Source organism: Canis aureus, chromosome 33 (assembly GCF_053574225.1).
Source record: "Canis aureus isolate CA01 chromosome 33, VMU_Caureus_v.1.0, whole genome shotgun sequence".
Classification (NCBI taxonomy): domain Eukaryota; kingdom Metazoa; phylum Chordata; class Mammalia; order Carnivora; family Canidae; genus Canis; species Canis aureus.
This window is the reverse complement of record NC_135643.1, coordinates 9,997,069-10,014,918: the sequence shown is the minus strand read 5'-3', so window position 1 is coordinate 10,014,918 and position 17,850 is coordinate 9,997,069. Positions and strand designations below refer to the sequence as shown.

The 17,850-nt window shown below is 35.0% G+C and overlaps 1 protein-coding gene across 7 annotated transcripts in view; it reads left to right on the top strand.

The window, feature by feature from the left end:
• Positions 1-17,850, top strand: part of MAPK10 (mitogen-activated protein kinase 10) — a 300,398-nt gene that overhangs the window by 161,462 nt on the left and 121,086 nt on the right. For all 7 annotated transcript variants that reach the window (XM_077882779.1, XM_077882777.1, XM_077882781.1 and 4 more), the window contains one exon: positions 9,676-9,845. In XM_077882779.1, coding sequence (XP_077738905.1) covers positions 9,676-9,845 — 170 coding nt within the window. The remainder of the gene's footprint in view (positions 1-9,675; positions 9,846-17,850) is intronic.

Here is a 17,850-nt window from a genome sequence, read left to right as displayed (position 1 = left end):
CATGGCTCCAACAGAACTGCAGAGGAAGGCATGGAAATGTATTGGAGCACAGGAATAGTCATGGAACAATGTTTTTTGCCACAAATGAAAACACAGAAAAATATTCTATTACCTGACCATTCTCAAACCTATTGGTTGTATATTAACTGTATAGCAATATCATAGTATCTTGGAATAGCACTACAGTTCAAGCCCATTTTTTGTTAAAAGCATTCTAAAACTGCTAATTAGCTATGTGTCTTTAAAAGGCTTTCTAACTTCTCAATAATAATTATAGTAATAATAATAATAATAATAAACCATTAAGGGTTTTTTTATAAGCTTATACTATACTAAGAGCTTTATATAGATTATCTCATTTAATCTTCTCACTAATGAAAAGAAGCAGTTTATTGCTGTCATTCTACAAATAAACACACTGAGTGTAAGATTGTAAAAAAGCTTGACCAAGACTTACAGTCAGGACTCTAAGATAAAAACTGGATTTTTATTCTTTGTTGAAATTCTCAGTCTAGGATTTCTCAATTGGAAAAAGGACAATATGAGGTCTTATGCGAAATGATATATTATAACCCAGCACAGTGTCTGGTCCTAATACTAGCTTGATGCATAGCTTTGAAGCAGTACTAGCTTTCTTCCTTCATATATAAATAGCAGGAGGCAGAAGCCATGCCTGCTCTATTTTTGATTACTGCCATGTGTTTTTTCACATAATTGAAAATAATGGTTAAACAATTTAAGTCTTAAAGTTATTATTTCATTATTGATTTGTTATAAGCCATTGAGTCCACAGAGTATCCGACTCTGGGCAACCAATATAAAAGTCATATACATTTCAGGCTGTAATCCTCCTAAGAAAGTAACACTTTAAGAAACAGAGTGGAGAAAATATGCTCTTGACAGAAAAAAATCTAATCCTAAATATCATTAAGTATTGTCTCAAATCTCCTCCTTTAAAACTCATATGTAAATAATTTGATTAACATTTAAAATGGATTGAACACATGCCTTTTTTGCCATTACAAATGGAATAGGAGGTATGGTTTCTGCTGAGTTTAAATAGCTGTCTTGGAATAGCATCATGAAGCAACTCAAAATTCTAGTCATAACTATGAGAATGAATAGCTCAATATTATTTGTGCCAAAAGCACAATCACCACCTTGTGGCAGTTACTTTTCAGTATCCAAATAACAATACTAAAATAATATCCAACAGATTGGCCAGTTAATTTTCTAGAGATGCATTTTGTAGCTAACTTATCTTGGCTATCGTATTGAGATAGATCAATGTTGTATCCATAGCATCTTCAATAGGCCTGGCATATAGTAGGTGATCAATATATATTTAACAAATGAATACATCAGACCTTAAAACTTTTAAAGCAGTTCTGAAAGTCCAGCTTTCCCTCACCAGCACTGTCTACTTCAACCCTAAATTATGTAATGTTCAGTTAAGTTCAAACTCCAGTCTGAGACAACTGATGAATATAAGGGAAGGGCATGCTATTAATTAATTTCTCTTGATTTTCTAAGCCCTATTCCTGTAGCCCACCTTATCATAAGAAAACCATGTAATTGTTCTAAATTATTTTAGCTCACCTAGTGAATGGATTAGTAAAAAAAAAAAAAAATAAGAGCACACATTTTGGAATCGAATAAACTTTAATTTATATATTTTTTTACTTTAATTTATATTTATTGACACCACTAATTAATGGTTCTAAGACTGTGAGCCAATGAACAACTCTGTATGCCACTCTTTTCACCTGTAGTTAGTGTTAAATATAGTATTTAACAGAATATAAAGTTCACCTATAGTGGATAAGCCATTAATACTGCTTTACCTTTCTTTCTCCTGTTGAATTATTGAAAGCTGATGTCACATAAATCATATGAAATATATTTTTATGTCTTTGATTAACAATATTGTATTGACTGCCTGATATTTGATTCTCAAAGTTATTATATAAAAAACTATTAAACATATTCTTCCTGAAGTTAAGTACTTGAGAAATTATATCTTGCCTGTGAACTGGTATGATATATTCTATGAGATTAATGAATCAAAACTTGCCATTCATTGTGTTTTGTTGTTGTTGTCATTATTTTTTCCTTTTGGCTTGGTGGAAGAATGACATTGTTTTGTGCTCAAAGTAGTAGATATTTGTAATGTAAGCTTTCTGGTAAAACTGTCATCTTCCAGCCTGCTTTATTTGAGATCTGTTCCTAAACTGGATCTAATGTTTTTTTAATTCCCGTATCTTTGATGGTGTTCTGCATAAATCCTTTTGGAACCACGCAGAACATAAATAATAAATGAATGAAAGAATAAAACGACTTGCTTAAGGTTTCACAGCTGTTAAGTACTGGCTTGGTACTATTTTCAGCCAAATCATTCAAAGGAAACTAAGGAAACTTAACCTCTAAAAATTTCTAAACCTTGATGTCTCCTGCTCAGATACTGACTAGCAGTAACAGGACAGTCATGCACAAATGAAAATGGGGAAGGAGTACTTGTGACACATAGGTTATTAAATTTGAGAATAATGCAATCAAGACTTTGGACACCTACACAATAAGATCAGTAATGTAGAATGTTTTTCTTCACAAAATTCCATCGCTATAGGCTAGCAGCTAATTGGTGATAGGGACTCATTGCACAAAGTCCTTTCTTACCAATCTGCATAACATGAAGTCTTGTCACGGAACAGATTATACTCAGATTTCTTCTCTAACAAACTGCCTACCCAACTGCCAACAGCAATAACGGCTTCTTTTAATTTAGCTTTAAAATCTTTTGGCAGATGGGGGACAGGGAGGAAATAGGTTTGCTTTGAGTTTTTGTAAAAAAATTCTCATATCCACATAGAAATATTGATTCATTAAACATGAGATTAATATTCAGTGGAGGAATTAGTTATTTCAAAAATAATGTGAATCAATAATAAACTACTCTAAATCTATAATTATTTCTGAACCATATTGATTTTCATAAGTTGCCACTGTGGTGATCTATAATTTTTTAATATAATATTATGTATTTATAATTAACATAATTTCTTCTCTGGAAAGAGACTTCCATTTTGGTTAGCATTTATGAATACCTTTGGGTTTTAGTATAAATTCAATATAAATTGATGATGGAATGTTTATTTTCATAAACTAATTGAAAGAACATTAGTTGGGCCTATATTATACCTATGAGAGAGGGAAACATTTCCCTGGGAATATGACATCTGGGCCTGCTAATGAGGTGCTGATACCATAGAGAGCCACTGTGACATTTCTGATTCCACATCTTTTATTTACTTGGTTTGACCTGCATTGCTTCTAGCTTTTGCCTCTCCAACTAGCTCTCTTTAAGTGGTGATGTCTCATGTCTCTTATATCTACTATTTTCTAATATAGTGGTCATATCGCCAAGAAGTTGTACATTCAAAGCATATGAACTCTTGGCCTTACAATAGTCCTGTTGAATCAGAAACTTTTCAGTAGGGCTCAGGAATCTGTTTTTTTTCAAGCTCCTCTAGGAGTTCTGATCCATTTTAAAACTCTCCCTAGTGCTTGCTTCTGCAGCACATATACTAAAAACTCTCCCTTATGCTATTGGCCAGTCATGCTGTCCCAATGTGAAATTTTGGTTCTTCCCTTTTTGGGTTCAGCTCATCAGTTTGGTGACTGAACTAAGAATATGCTAAAACACATAACTGGAGAAAAATCTTTTTAGCATTGATAATTTTTTATAGAATACTTTAATGGCATACTTTCATAGGTACATTTTATTTCATTTATTTTATTTATTTTTAAAGATTTTATTTATTTATTCATGAGAGAGAGAGAGAGAGAGAGAGAGTCAGAGACATAGGCAGAGGGAGAAGCAGACTCCATGAAGGGAGCCTGATGTGGGACCCGATCCCAGGACTCCAGGGTCATGCCCTGGGCCGAAGGCAGGTGCTAAACCACTGAGCCACCCAATGATTCCCCCATAGGAACATTTTATAGAGAAAAGTTTACATTTGAACTTTATAATCATAATAAAAAGGACCACATGGAAATACAGAATAAAATATATTGTGTTAAATATGTTCTAAGCTTTTTGAAATGCAATTTGGATTTGTAAGTTTGGGGCAAGGATGAGATCTAAGGGAAGCTTTTCAACACAACATATTTGCCATCAAATTTTTGGTTATGACATCAAACCAAGAAAATGTCCAATGCTGCTTTCTCTCTATCTTACTATTTAATGATTAAAATAGCCTTTTCCCAAGGGGTGCCTGGGTGGCTCAGTCGATTAAGCCTCCAGTTCTTGATTTTGGCTCAGGTATGATCTCAAGGTTGTGAGATCAAGCCCATCAGGCTCCACTCTAGGCATGGAGCCTGCTTGGGATTCTCTTACTCCCCTTCCTTTGCCCCTTCCCACCCTACTGGTGCTCCCCCTCCCAAATAAATAAATAAATAAATAAATAAATAAATATTTAAAAAATAGCCTTTTCCCAATTATTTCAGGTACTTTCAAGGATGTGTTTTCTAACTTTCAGGTTTTATGTAAAGTTTAATTCAAAGTTAGGTATAGAGAGGATACTTGAAAAGAAACATTGTATGTGTGTACATGTATGTGTGAATTCATAAACTTTATTTATAATGATAATTTTCAATGAATGTGAGAAATTATATACTTTAAAATGGAGATAAAAGATCACTAAGTAATTTTATTTTAGAAAATGTGTCAAGGCATTAGATACTTCATTTGAATAGCTTTTTTATTTGTCATTTTTTGACTGGGAATTCTCTTCTTATTGAAATTTTGCTGCTGGTATAAACTCTATGATTGTTTTAACCATTTCTATCAAACTACCAAGTCCATATATAGCTTTCCCATTATATGAAAAATTTTGTTATCAGTATGCACTGGCAAAAATTACTGAGCACTTCTCAGGAGTGTGAACAATTGCTGAGATGCAATGATATAGTTACTCCATTATAACACTTGGCCAAATGTTGACCTGTCTCAATACCAGGACTTTGTTAAGTCCTTGAGTCTGGGGAAGTGGGGCTCTTTCAAATACTTGAATCTCAGGTGAGGCGTAATCCTTGTCCTAACTAGAACTCCGGTTTCCACTTCGTGTGTGCCATGAGCAATGGAATTTGGCAATCCATAAAGACACAAAATGTGTTCCCTGAGGCAGATATAGAAATATTGTTTTACTTTTCAAATATCTCAGGCAGAGGTGTAAGTTCCATTTCAGATGATCCTTCCCCTATAGTGTGTTGTTCTTAACATACATCAGAATACTTAGAGGGCTTATTGAAACAGATTATTGGGCCTTGCCCACAGAGTTTCTGCTTCAGTAGGTATGGAGTGGGAGTGAGCACTTTCATTTCTAACAGGTTTTCAGGTGATGCTGATACTCCAGGAAGCACTTGATGAGAATGACTTTTTTTTTTTTTTTAAAGATTTTATTTATTTATTCATGAGAAACACACACACACACACACACAGAGAGAGAGAGAGAGAGGCAGAGACACAGGCAGAGGGAGAAGAGTGAATGGGTGACGGGCACTGGGTGTTATTCTGTATGTTGGTAAATTGAACACCAATAAAAAAAAATATTGAAAAAAAAAAATAAAGATGAAAAAAAGAAAAAAAAAAAAAAAAAAAAAAAAAAGAAGCAGCCTCCTGGCAAGGAGGCCAGTGTGGAACTTGATCCCAGGAACCTGGGATCACGCCTTGAGCCAAAGGCAAAGGCTCAACTGCTGAGCCAGGTAGGAGTCCTGAGAATGACTGTTTTAATGCTGTCTTTCTCATAGTCAGAGTCTCAAATCCTCAAATCAAAACCACCTGGATTGCCTAGTAATCTTCCAGTCATCAGGACGAAATGATGATGGCCTAAATCCCAATCTTTAGGGTGGTATGGTAATGACTTGCCTTTTGTCAAGCTCCTCGGGTGCTCCAGGTGCACATTTCCTTTTGAGAACCAGTTAGAGGAGAGGTCCAGGAATACTGTTAGCCAGGGTAAGCACTGGTCAAGTCTCCTCTCAAACATTACCAATTTTATACCTGTGGGTTGGCATCTAGTAGTTTTTTACATAGTAAATGAAGGAATTAATAAAAATGAATGAATGCAAGCAATTAGTTGCTATTCTTTTTTGCTTCCAACACCTTTTCTTTATTCTACTATAGAATATATCATCCATATTTTAATACTTGCTTTTTGGCTGCCTCCATCTAGACAGAGACCTTATCTTTCTGTTCTGTCTCCAATGCCAAACAAACACAGTGTCTGGCACATAATATGTCAGTTATCAGTATTTGTTGGATTAAATGATTGTAAATAGTGGCTCAGTGGTAGAGCAACTGCCTTTGGCTCAGGTCGTGAGCCTGGGGTCCCAGGGTCAAGTTCCACATCAAGATCCCTACAGGGAGCCTGCTTCCCTCCTGCCTATGTCTCTGCCTCTCTCGCTCTGTGTCTCTCATGAATAAATATATAAAATCTCTTAAAAAAATAAATAATTGTAAATGTTGAATAGAATGTCTCTTAAGGTTAGTCTGAAAAAGATGTTCCACGAATTATTAAATTCCCTTGATTTCTTTGAATATACATTAGAATGTTGGAAGAGGAGCATGGTGGACTCAAGTATAATATAAAGACTGAAACCACAGCTAGAAAAGCCACAGGCAAGTCTGAAGGAATAGGGTGGTACTAAGATACAGCATTAAGTCAGGGGTCTGGAACATAAAACATTACATACGATTAGTATTCATATATGCAGGACAGTTGGAACGAGCAACATTTCAGAGATGAAGAGAGTAAGTGGGGGGAGAAGTAGATTATGTAGGTTTGATGAAGCTAGCGTGTGCTAAGAATTTTGTGGGTAGTTAGAAATGAGAACGTTAAAGGATGTAAAAAAGGATCAGAACATGACAAATGAAATCAGGTACTTCATCCATCCCAAATTAACCTTGGCAAAGGAATTGACTGGTAATCTAGCTCCAGTTATTTTTGTTTGTTTGTTGTTTTTATATTTATTAAATTTTGGGGGTTCTTTTTTTACCTTTCAAAGTTAAGAAGAAGCAAAAAGAATTTTAATAAGTTTAGTCTGCTGATAGACCAAAAACTCCTACAGTAGAAATGGAGTATGGTGCAGAGAGAAGTTCCTGATTCTGCTGTTGAAATCAAGGATTGTTCAAATACTAATGTTCTTCTTTCTTGTAGTCCACAGTCATTGTTTAAATTCTAAATCCTGTTTAGTCTCCCTGAATAGACTTACAATGCCCTGTAGTTGTTTTTTTTTTTTTTTTTTTAGATTTATTTTATTTTGAGAGAGAGAAAGAGGGAACGAGTGAGCACATCCATGAGGGTTGGGGGGGGGGCGGTGAGTGGACAGAGGTACAGGGAGAGTCTGATGCGGACTCTGCTGAGCCCAGAGGCCACCCGGCTCCATCTCTCAATCCTTAGTTCAGACCTCAGCCCAAACCAAAAGTTGATGCTCAGCCTACTGCGCCACCCAGGTGCCCCAATTCTGTTTTTTAATAGTCTTGTTTAATTTCCTGTTCCATGCCTCAGGGACTATATCTTGCATTTCACACCTCTCCTTATTGTACTCATAAAATACTGAATTTTCGGTCATTTTTCCAACCAAGCTGGATTCCCCAACTTCAGTCCACTTTGTTCTTTGAGGTCTGTGTGCATTTGTACTGGATTGCAGCCACCCTATGTCTTCCAGTAATAGGCTGGTTCCGGTCATGTGCATTCTGCTTTCATTCTGTATGGGGTCTGTAAGGTCCGCCAACTAGATTCGAAGGTTTGGCCACTCATGTCCACATAGTCCCCAATGTATCCTCCTCATTTATATTACTCGGTGCTGCCTGTCTCCCTTTCCGAGAGTATGGAAAGACCAATTAGTTTGTATTTCTGTTTCTGTTTGTTTTGGTTTGGTTTTTATAAATGAAATGCCAAAATTTTCTAAGGACAATGGTTTAATGACCAACCAGAGGTTCAGAGCCTAAGGAGATCTAAATTTTTTTTCAAATTATGTGAGAATCAGATTTTCAGAAGCCAGTTTTTTTTTTCTTTTTTTTTTCAGAAGTCAGTTTGTACTCAAACCATACAAAAATCCTTTAGTTTAGATTCTGCGCTCAGAACATTAAAGACAGGGTTTCTGTTTTCTTTTGTTTACTAATTAAACCTTTGGCATAACTCAAAATTCATGAGGTATGTAAGAAATTATTCACTGTATAAGAAATTATTCATGAATGTCCCACTCATTGCAGGATAACCAGCACTGTTTGATAAGCCAACTAAATACAAGCCACATCTCCTACCATATGGTATACCAAAAATGTCCACAAATCTCCCAAATGTTCACCAATGTTAATGACACTTCTAAAGAGAACCATTTATTTAGACTATTTCCTTTTCAATTTTTGGGATTGGGAAGGAACCCACGGACATGAGAGTGCTCAAAGCTTGAACAAAATCAGCAAAAAGGAGAGGGGATGACTATTGGGCAGGCATCCAACAGTGTGTGCCATAACAAACAGTCTAGACAATATTCTATACAGTCCTTTCTAGCTATAGAATTGAAACTACTTACTGTCTCAAAATGCAATATAAGTTTATTTATGGGTAAACAATAATTATGGATAATGGGTATTTATATTATGTTCATATATCATGATTCATAAATCATGATTCAAACTTTCAAGGACAGTTTCTTTAATTGCTAAATATTATAAAGTAAAAAAAAAAGTAAAAAAAAAATTATAAAGTAGAAGAACTTCTCCTAAAGATAAACAAAAGATATGCAATCAAGATATTTAAATCCAGGGGCAGCCTGGGTGGCTCAGTGGTTTAGCACCGCCTTCAGCTCAGAGCGTGATCCTGGAGACCCGGGATCGAGTCCCATGTCGGGCTCCCTGCATGGAGCTGCTTCTCTCTCTGCCTCTCTCTCTCCTCTCTGTGTTTCTCATGAATAAATAAATAAAATCTTAAAAAAAAAAAAGATATTTAAATCCAAACTTGCAAAGGATAAAAAGATATCATGTGGGATTTTAGAATAATGTTAATTTGGACTAAAATTGTTCAATGTTTAATGTAGGATAATAACATTTTTGGTATTATTGAGAACAAATGAAGGCAACACTATTAAATTCAAATTTACCTAATTAAATAATTAAAGATACATTATTTTGCATCTCATTTTTTTTTTCTGAGAAAGGGATATGGATACAATCTCTTATCCTTTCTCATATGGCTGTTTTAATGGATGATCAGGAATTACCTCTGAAGTTTCTAGTATAGTCAATGGATCTAGTATATGTTTGGTAGCTGTTTGCTTCATGAAATTTTTTTTTGCTTCATAAATAATTAAATGGTTCTAATGAGACATTTCAGAAAAGATTATGTAAATCTAATCTACATAATTTATTTTCACCATTAAAACTATTAGTTTTAATGCTGAAAATAATTTATTCTATGTATGTTTTCTGAGTCCTTTTACTCCAGATTATCTTACATGGACTAATACATATTTTTTATATGAAATACAGTTTATATAATGATGATAGATGACTGAATTAGTAATCATTAGAAGAACAGACTTTTCTATGTCTCTTTATCAGTCTGGTTGTTCGTTTTCTCATTTTTTTTTTTGTTGTTGTTGTTATTTTCTCAGGGATTCGATAAACAAGTGGATGTGTCATATATTGCCAAACATTACAACATGAGCAAAAGCAAAGTTGACAACCAGTTTTACAGTGTGGAAGTGGGAGACTCAACCTTCACAGTTCTCAAGCGCTACCAGAATTTAAAGCCTATTGGCTCTGGGGCTCAGGGAATAGTTTGGTAAGTGAAATGGATTTAACATACATATATGTGTTAGCATATATATTTATTTACTGAACTATAATTAACATACAGTGTTTTGTTAGTTTCAGGTATACAGCATATTTTATAATTGTATGCATTACCCTGCTTATCATGATATGTATAGTCACCATCTGTCACCAAATGTTATTACAATCTTATTGACCATATTCCCTATGTTGTACTTTTCATCTCTGTGGCTTCTTTGCTTTATAGCTGGAAGTTTGTACTTTTAATCCCTTTTATCTATTCACGCATTTCCCGTCTCACCTCCCCTCTGGCAACCACCAGTTTGTTCTCTGTATTTAAGAATCTGTTTTTTGGTGATTGTCTCTTTGTTTTGTGTTTTAGATTCCACATGTAAGTAGAATCACATGGTATTTGTCTTTCTCTGCTTGACTTATTTCACTTAACTTGTATTTTTAAAGGGAATAATACTGTGTATGTCAACTAGCCACAAACACCCCCACAAATAAACATAAACAAATAGTACTATTTGAGATGGGAAGAAGTCTTCTAGCAAAGAAAAATAAAATTATGAACATTATTTGTAATTCATTATTAATTTACTAAAAATATGTACAGCTTTGCTAGTGAATAGTCTTTCTACTCACCAAAAGTATCCATTACACAGCAACCATGGAGAAACCAAGAAGACCAGAGTTTTTTTTTTGGCTAATACACTTAGAAAATTTATTTGGATGTTTTTGCAGCAAGAAATGAGGGGGTATGTTTTAAGATAACCAGCAAATAAAATAATCTACACCCCAAAGAAGCATAAATGATATCTCAAACATTCCTATAACCTTTAAAGTTCAATATTTAAAATTCAGTTACCTATTGGTAAGTGGTATTTTAAAAATGTCTGTTATATGTCTCCAAAATGGAAAGATTCTGGGCTCCTTTACTAACCATTCTTTTATGACATTTTTGAGTGGCAATTTGAAATGATGACAAATCAAAACCTGATTATCTGTTGTGAAATTCTTGCAAAAGTGATAATATCAAATTGATAAGCATTTATTTTATGTAGTTTTAACTTGCAGTGTAGCCACCAAATGTATTTAGTATGAATGTATTAGCATAATAATTTTCAACTTGATGACTCATACCTATAAGTAAAAATTTAGCACATGTACCATAAATATGTATAGTTTATATATTTATAGAGGATATTTACTTAGATCCGTATGCTTATTTGTTATATAAACTACTGCTACATTAGTAATATCCATTCAGAAACATGAACACTCTTAAAAGATGAGATAAAGGTGAAATAAACATTATTTTAAAATATATTTTACATTTTTTCATTCATTTGATATAATGTAATTTTGATGACAGGAATGTGGCAGTGTTCATTATTTTTTTAACTTTTATTTTATATTTCATAAACAATTTTAAAATCTGGTTCACTTCACTTTTTTAAAGACTTTTTTTTAGAACAAAATGGTTCACAGCAAAATTGAGATGAAAGTACAGAGATTTTCCACATTCTTCCATATTCCTCCTACCTCCACACATGGGTAACCTCCTCCACCACCAACATCCTCCATAAAAGTGGTATGTTTATTACAATTGATGAACCTAACTGATACATCATAATCACCAAAGCCCATTTTATACCTTAGGATTTATTCTTGGTGTTGTACATTCTGTGGATTTAGACTAATGTAGAATGATATGTATCCATTAAGGTATCATACAGAATATTTCCACTGCCCTAAAAATCCTCTATATTCCACATGTTCATCCTTCCTCTTACTCCCAACTCCTGTTTCCATAGATTTGCCTTTTCCAGAAAGTCATATAGTTGGAATCAAACAGCATATAACCTTTTTAAATTGGCTTCTTTGACTTAGTAATATGTATTTAAGGTTTTTCCATGTCTTTTCAGAGATTGATAGCTCATTTCTTTTTATCATTGGCATACCTAGACATACACTGAAACGTCTAGGCATGCCATGATTTATCCATTCACCTGCTTTAGATTATGTTGGTTCCAGGTTTTGGTAATTATAAATAAAGCTGCTTTAAACATCCATGTACAGGTTTTTATGTGGACATAAATTTTAAAGTTCACCTCATTTTGATAACTGGTTTTAAGTTTACTCTCAATGCTTAGTCAATGCAAATAGTAGTAGTGCATGCAACATTGGTGTACTTCTAAGTCATTTATTAGCATTTAAATTTCATTTATCAAATATACCAAGGCCTTTATTAAAATTTACTTAATAATTATCTAAGTCAATCAGTAATTGTTTTTGCTATTCAAAAGATGGAACAGTTTAACATTTTTAACAATGGATCAAACCTTTCATTTCAAAGATATTTAAGCTGGTAAAGTCTTATTTTTAATTTTTATTTATTTGTTGTAGTACAGGTATTAGATGAACCTCTTTATGGCACAAAATAATTTCCTAGAGCGGTAGGCAAAATAATGGTCCCCAGATTCTAATCCCCAGAATCCTTGACTATGTTATCTTAGGTGGCAAGAGGGACACTGCTGACATGACTAAAGTTACAGGCCTTAAAATGGGGAAGTTATCCTGAGATATCCAGGAGAGATCAATTTAATCACATGAGTTCTTAGAAAGTGGAAAAGAAAAGTAAAAGAGTGGGTCAGAGAGATACAATGGGAAAGGAGAGATAAGAGATTTAAAACAGGAGAAAGACTTGCTTTATTTTGGCTGGCTTAGAAGATAGAGGAAGATAGAAGAAGATAGAAGATAGAGGAAGAAGGCCATGAGTTAGGGAAATTTCTAGGCTTCCAGAAATTGGAAATGCTGTCCGCCTCCAATCAGCAAAAATATAGAGGCTGCATTAGAGTCATGCAACCATAGGAAATTGGAATCTCCCAACAAATGCAAATGAGCATGGAAGTGGATTCTCCTCTAGCACCTCCAGAAAGGAACCAGTCTGCTAACATATTTAGCCTGATGAGGCCCATGTAAGGGCTTTGGACCTGTAGAACTGTCAGATAATAAATTTGCGTTGTTTAAGCAGTTGTTTGTGATGTTTGTTGTTGCAGTTATACTAATACAGATAGTATGGTAAAGACTCTATTATTAAGATAAATGCTATAAATCTCCTAGAGCAGGCACACTGAACTATAATATTTTCAGCAAAAGGAATTTAGGGTGCTTCTGTCAATCCCCCTCAAACTATGAAATTTCCCTTTGCCTTTCAAACATTTTTTACCCTAGGTAATATGAGACCAACTGCTAGAAAGGGATAATGTGTGTTTGGGAGAGACCAGTTATTAATTTGTTTATTAAATATTAGTACTTTTAATTTCCTTTCTACATTACAATATATGTTTATATTTTCTGCATTATGCTAGATGTCTCGTATACCATGTAAAGAATGGGAAGAGTTAGGAGAGCTAGGACAGTTAGGAGATCACTGCATTTATAAACAACTTTCAAAATGTGATAAAAAATAAGAAAAAAGAAAAATTCTTATAAAAGAAGAGAGACGGAGAAAGCAGAGGGATTTCTGGTTACTTTTCAATAAAGGAAAATTGTAGAACATGAGAAAATTTTCCTACACTTTTCAGTTCATAATCATTGAGATTGCTTTATTTTCCTTTTAAGTAAAGCTGCCACAGAAAATTAGGGCACTAGTGAAAGGAAGCTAATAGATCCTTAATGATTAAAAAATGGACCAAAGTAGTATTTTTCTTAAGAAGTTAACAGACTGTTCCAGAAATAGCTGAAAATCTACTAAAAATTTTGTGGCATATTTTTGGGACATTTTGGGCCTCTATTTATTCTTGTATAAGACAGAAATCATCTTAGGTCTTAGGTATACTAACTGAAACAGATTTCAATAAATAAATATCCTTGAGTAAAATTTTTAATCCAGTTTAACAATAGATTTATCAGCACATTTGTCAATAAGGACACCCGAATTCCAAAACATTAGCCTTGGAGTTTCCTGGGATGATTATTAGTCTTTTGGTTTATAGCGGAGGGAATTAAGCCGGCAAAGACCAAGATGAAGGGACAGAAATAGGATGGCATATTCCTCTTACTCATCTTCTAATTTGTTACTCTACCATGTGCACAGACAGCACAATTCCAGCACATTCCTTTCTGGACATGAATATAGTTGTCCCTTCCTAATACCCCTTTCTCAGCCTAGCTTTGAGATACCTTTGTTTATTTATCATGACCTAGGTTAATAGTATACTATTTCTTTTGAAGATCTATTCCTGTATTAATTTGTCCTCTCTACCTACAGCCTTTAATTTAATTTCCTTTTAATTGCCTTTTGTCACTGGTGAGTTTATCCACCTCTCCTACATCAAACACAGATACATTCTTAGACATGTTTCTAAAATCCACAGACCTTTCTTCTGCTCATGAAAACTCAAATTTGTGTATTTTGTTCTATACGATCCTGAATATAGTGACTGAGAGAAATTGGAAACTAGAAGTATCTAGGAACTTTGGACATGGGAGGCAATCTGAAATTGATGATTCATTTATTTTGCTTTATTTTCTTTAGAGCAGGAATAAAACATGTAGGAACCAATTTCAAAAAGGATGTTCATCATCAATTTTTTTTTGTATGTGCTGCTACAAAATTTTGTGTGTGTAATAACGATTTTACTTTTCAAGTACAAATGTTGGTATACTGGTATTTATGTTTGAAATGGGGTCTCATTTCTACTGTTTCACTTACCTTAAATTTATTATTGGGTTCTTATACTTTCTTTCTTCTCTTTGGATTACTTCATTGCTTATTCACTATCAAGGGAACAAACAGGCAATACTTAAATATCTTCAAAAAGAATTAATCACTACTATGGTATTTTTTCATTCATTGTGGGTGATGGACCAACAATGTCATTTTTGAGAATCATTAAATAAAATCTAATAGGAAATAATTTGAAATAAATGAAAGTTTTTTATCTCTGAGAGAAGAAATAAAGATTATCTATTATAACAGAAAGATACAATGATTGAGCAGGCTCCAAGATGGCAGTATAGTAAGATCCTGAACTCACCTTCTCCTATGGACTTCCAAGTCTACACCTACATATGGATCATTTCCCTCTGGAAAAGATCTTAAAACAAGATGAACTGTTCACTACAACAGAGTATAAAAGGACCAGACTGAGCATGTAGGAGAGGCAGAGTAATAATCTTGCAAAACCCCCACCCTCATTGTAGCAACACACAATAGGGAGGAATCTCATCGGATAGGCACATTGAGTACCCTGGCACCTGGGATATGCATCAGAAAGATGAACCCCCAGAATGTCTGGTATGGAAAATCAATGAGACTGATTTTTGGGGATCCCAAAGTGCCATAGGAAACTGAGGTTCCCCTCTTGGAAGGCTTCTATGGGCACTATTTGCATAATGGAAAGACTTGGTATCAGAACTCTGTCATTTCTCTCTAACTTAACCTATAACTATAATGATCCTGATAAACAATAGCAACCCCCCTCAAAAGAAAGAAAGAAAGAAGAAACTAGGGTTCCCCTCTTGGAAGGCTTGTGTGTGGTCTTGCTTGCCCCAAGATCCAGTGAATAAACAGTAGTTTGAAAAATACCTAGAATATATGTGAGGGACATTCATTTGCTGATCTGAGGTCATTGGCTGGAGGGGTGAGGGACAGTTGAGATTTCTCCTTAGAAACAGAGGTACTGATAGTTGTCATTTTTATACTCTACACAGCCTGCTAGCACAAGCAGGTGACCTTGGACACGGCATTGTGTCTGGGACAGGTTGGGGTGAGAATTTATGGCAGTTACTGAAACCGGAGAGCACAGTCAGTTACAACTCTCCTCTGTTCCCTGGCTGGGGTGGACAAGAGCATGCAGTCATGGCATTCTTCCATGCTCTGCCTAAAGATAGTGCGTGCACTGACAAGGCTCTCTCTTGCTGCATCACTGAAGCCTGCGGGCATGCGTAAACAAGACAAGTTCTTGCTGCCTCTCTGAAGCAGGCAGGCATATCCTACCTACTACAGGATTCCGCTGCCTTGCTAGAGCCGAGGGCATTTGCAATCTACACAGGGTACATCTCTTCATCACCTGACCCTGGTGCCCCAGAGAACTGGCATTTCATAGCTCCATGGGATTGTAACAATTAGAAAGACAGCTCTTGGCCCCCACCGGAGGGAGGTACACAGGCAGCAGATTTAAACACAATTCCAGTCTTCCTATGAGAAAAGCATATTTACTTAGCCTGGAGCTTCTGCCTGAGGGACATGCTTCTGGTTTCCCACACATTTAGAGGTCTAAGAGGTGCTCCAAGGGAGCATAAGCAGGGAGACACCATCCTTGCACATTCTCTTGACCTTACTATAGCCATTGTAACTTCCCAAAAAAAGGAGCTTATATACCCTTCTGGAGTCCCCATTGCTGCTGTCACTCAGGGGACATCTCCAGATCTCCTGGTTTGAAGGCTAACAGGGATTACGATTGCAGACCCATAGGACTGTATATATTTGCATCCTGTAAAGCTACTGCCTGAGAGTTTGGCTTGCAATCAGCCTGAAACAGGGTGCTAACTGAGATTCCTTCCCTTGGATCAATGACTCAAACATGGGGGTATATCAAGAATAAATCAGGCAGTTTAGACAATCACAAAGGTTCAAGGGACAACCAAAAGCTAGGACAAGGTTGAATGAAAAGGATTACAACTGAAAGAGGTAGCTGTTTTGCCAAATACACAGAAACACAGAGAGTCAAAAAAATAAGGAAGCAGAAATATGATCTAGATGAAAGAAAAGACAAAACTTCAGAAAAAGACCTGATGATAGAGATAAAGAATTCAAAAGTAATGGTAAAGAATTCAAGTAATGGTCATAATGATGCTCACTGAACTCAAGAGGATAAACATAGACTTTAACAAAGAGATAGAAAACATAAGAAAGTAGAAACAATCTAAGAGCTGAAGAACATGACTGACCTGAAAAATATGCTGGGGGTTGGGGTGGGGAGTTCAACAGCAAACTGGATGAAGTAGAAAAATGGATCAGAACTTGGAAGACAAAGCAATAGACTCCTCCAGACAGAGGGGCAAAACAAACAAACAAAAAAAAGTAAATAAATGAAGTAATTTAAGGGACCTCTAGGGAACATCAGACAGAATAAAAGGGTCCCAGAAGAAGAGAGTGAGAAAGAAACAGAAAGCCTATTTAAAAAAATAATGGTGAAAACTTCCCTCACCTGGGGAGAGAAACGGGACAGCCAGGACCGGGAAGCCTAGAGAATGTCAAATAAAATGAACTCAAAGAGCACCACACCAAGTAACATAATTAAATTGCCAAAAGCTAAAGAGAGAATCTTAAAAGCACCAAGAGAAAAATGAATTATTTCATACAAGGGGAACTCCATAAGACTATCAGTAGATTTATCAACAGAAACTTTCCAGGCCAGAAGTGTGTGGCACAATATTTTCAAAGTGCTGAAAGAAAAAAAAAAAAAAAGCTTTCAAACGAAAATATGCTACATGGCAAGATTATTATTTAGACTTAAAGGAGAGATAAGGAATTTTTTAGACAAGCAAAAGCTAAAGGAGTTCACTACTACCAAACTGGCCTTACAAGAAATAATAAAGGGACTTCTTTAAGCTTAAAATAAAATGGCAAAAATTAATAATAAGAGACCATATGAAAGTGAAAATCTCACTGGCAAAGGTAAGAATGTAGGAGAGGTGGTAGCTACTTCAGAAGGTTAAAAGACAAAAGTAGTAAAATTAACTAGAACTACAAAAATCAGTGAAGAGACACATACAATAAAGAGATGTAAAATATGACATCAAAAACATAAATTGGCAAGGGAGTAAAAGTATAGAGTTTTGGAATTATTCAAATTTAAGTTGCTATCAGCTTAAAAATAGACTGTTACATAAATAGGCTGTATGTGTTATGTGAGCCTCAGTGTAACTACAAAGCAAAAACTTAAAGTAAATACACAAAAGAAGATAAGAAAGGAATCTAAGCATAACATTAAAGAAATTCA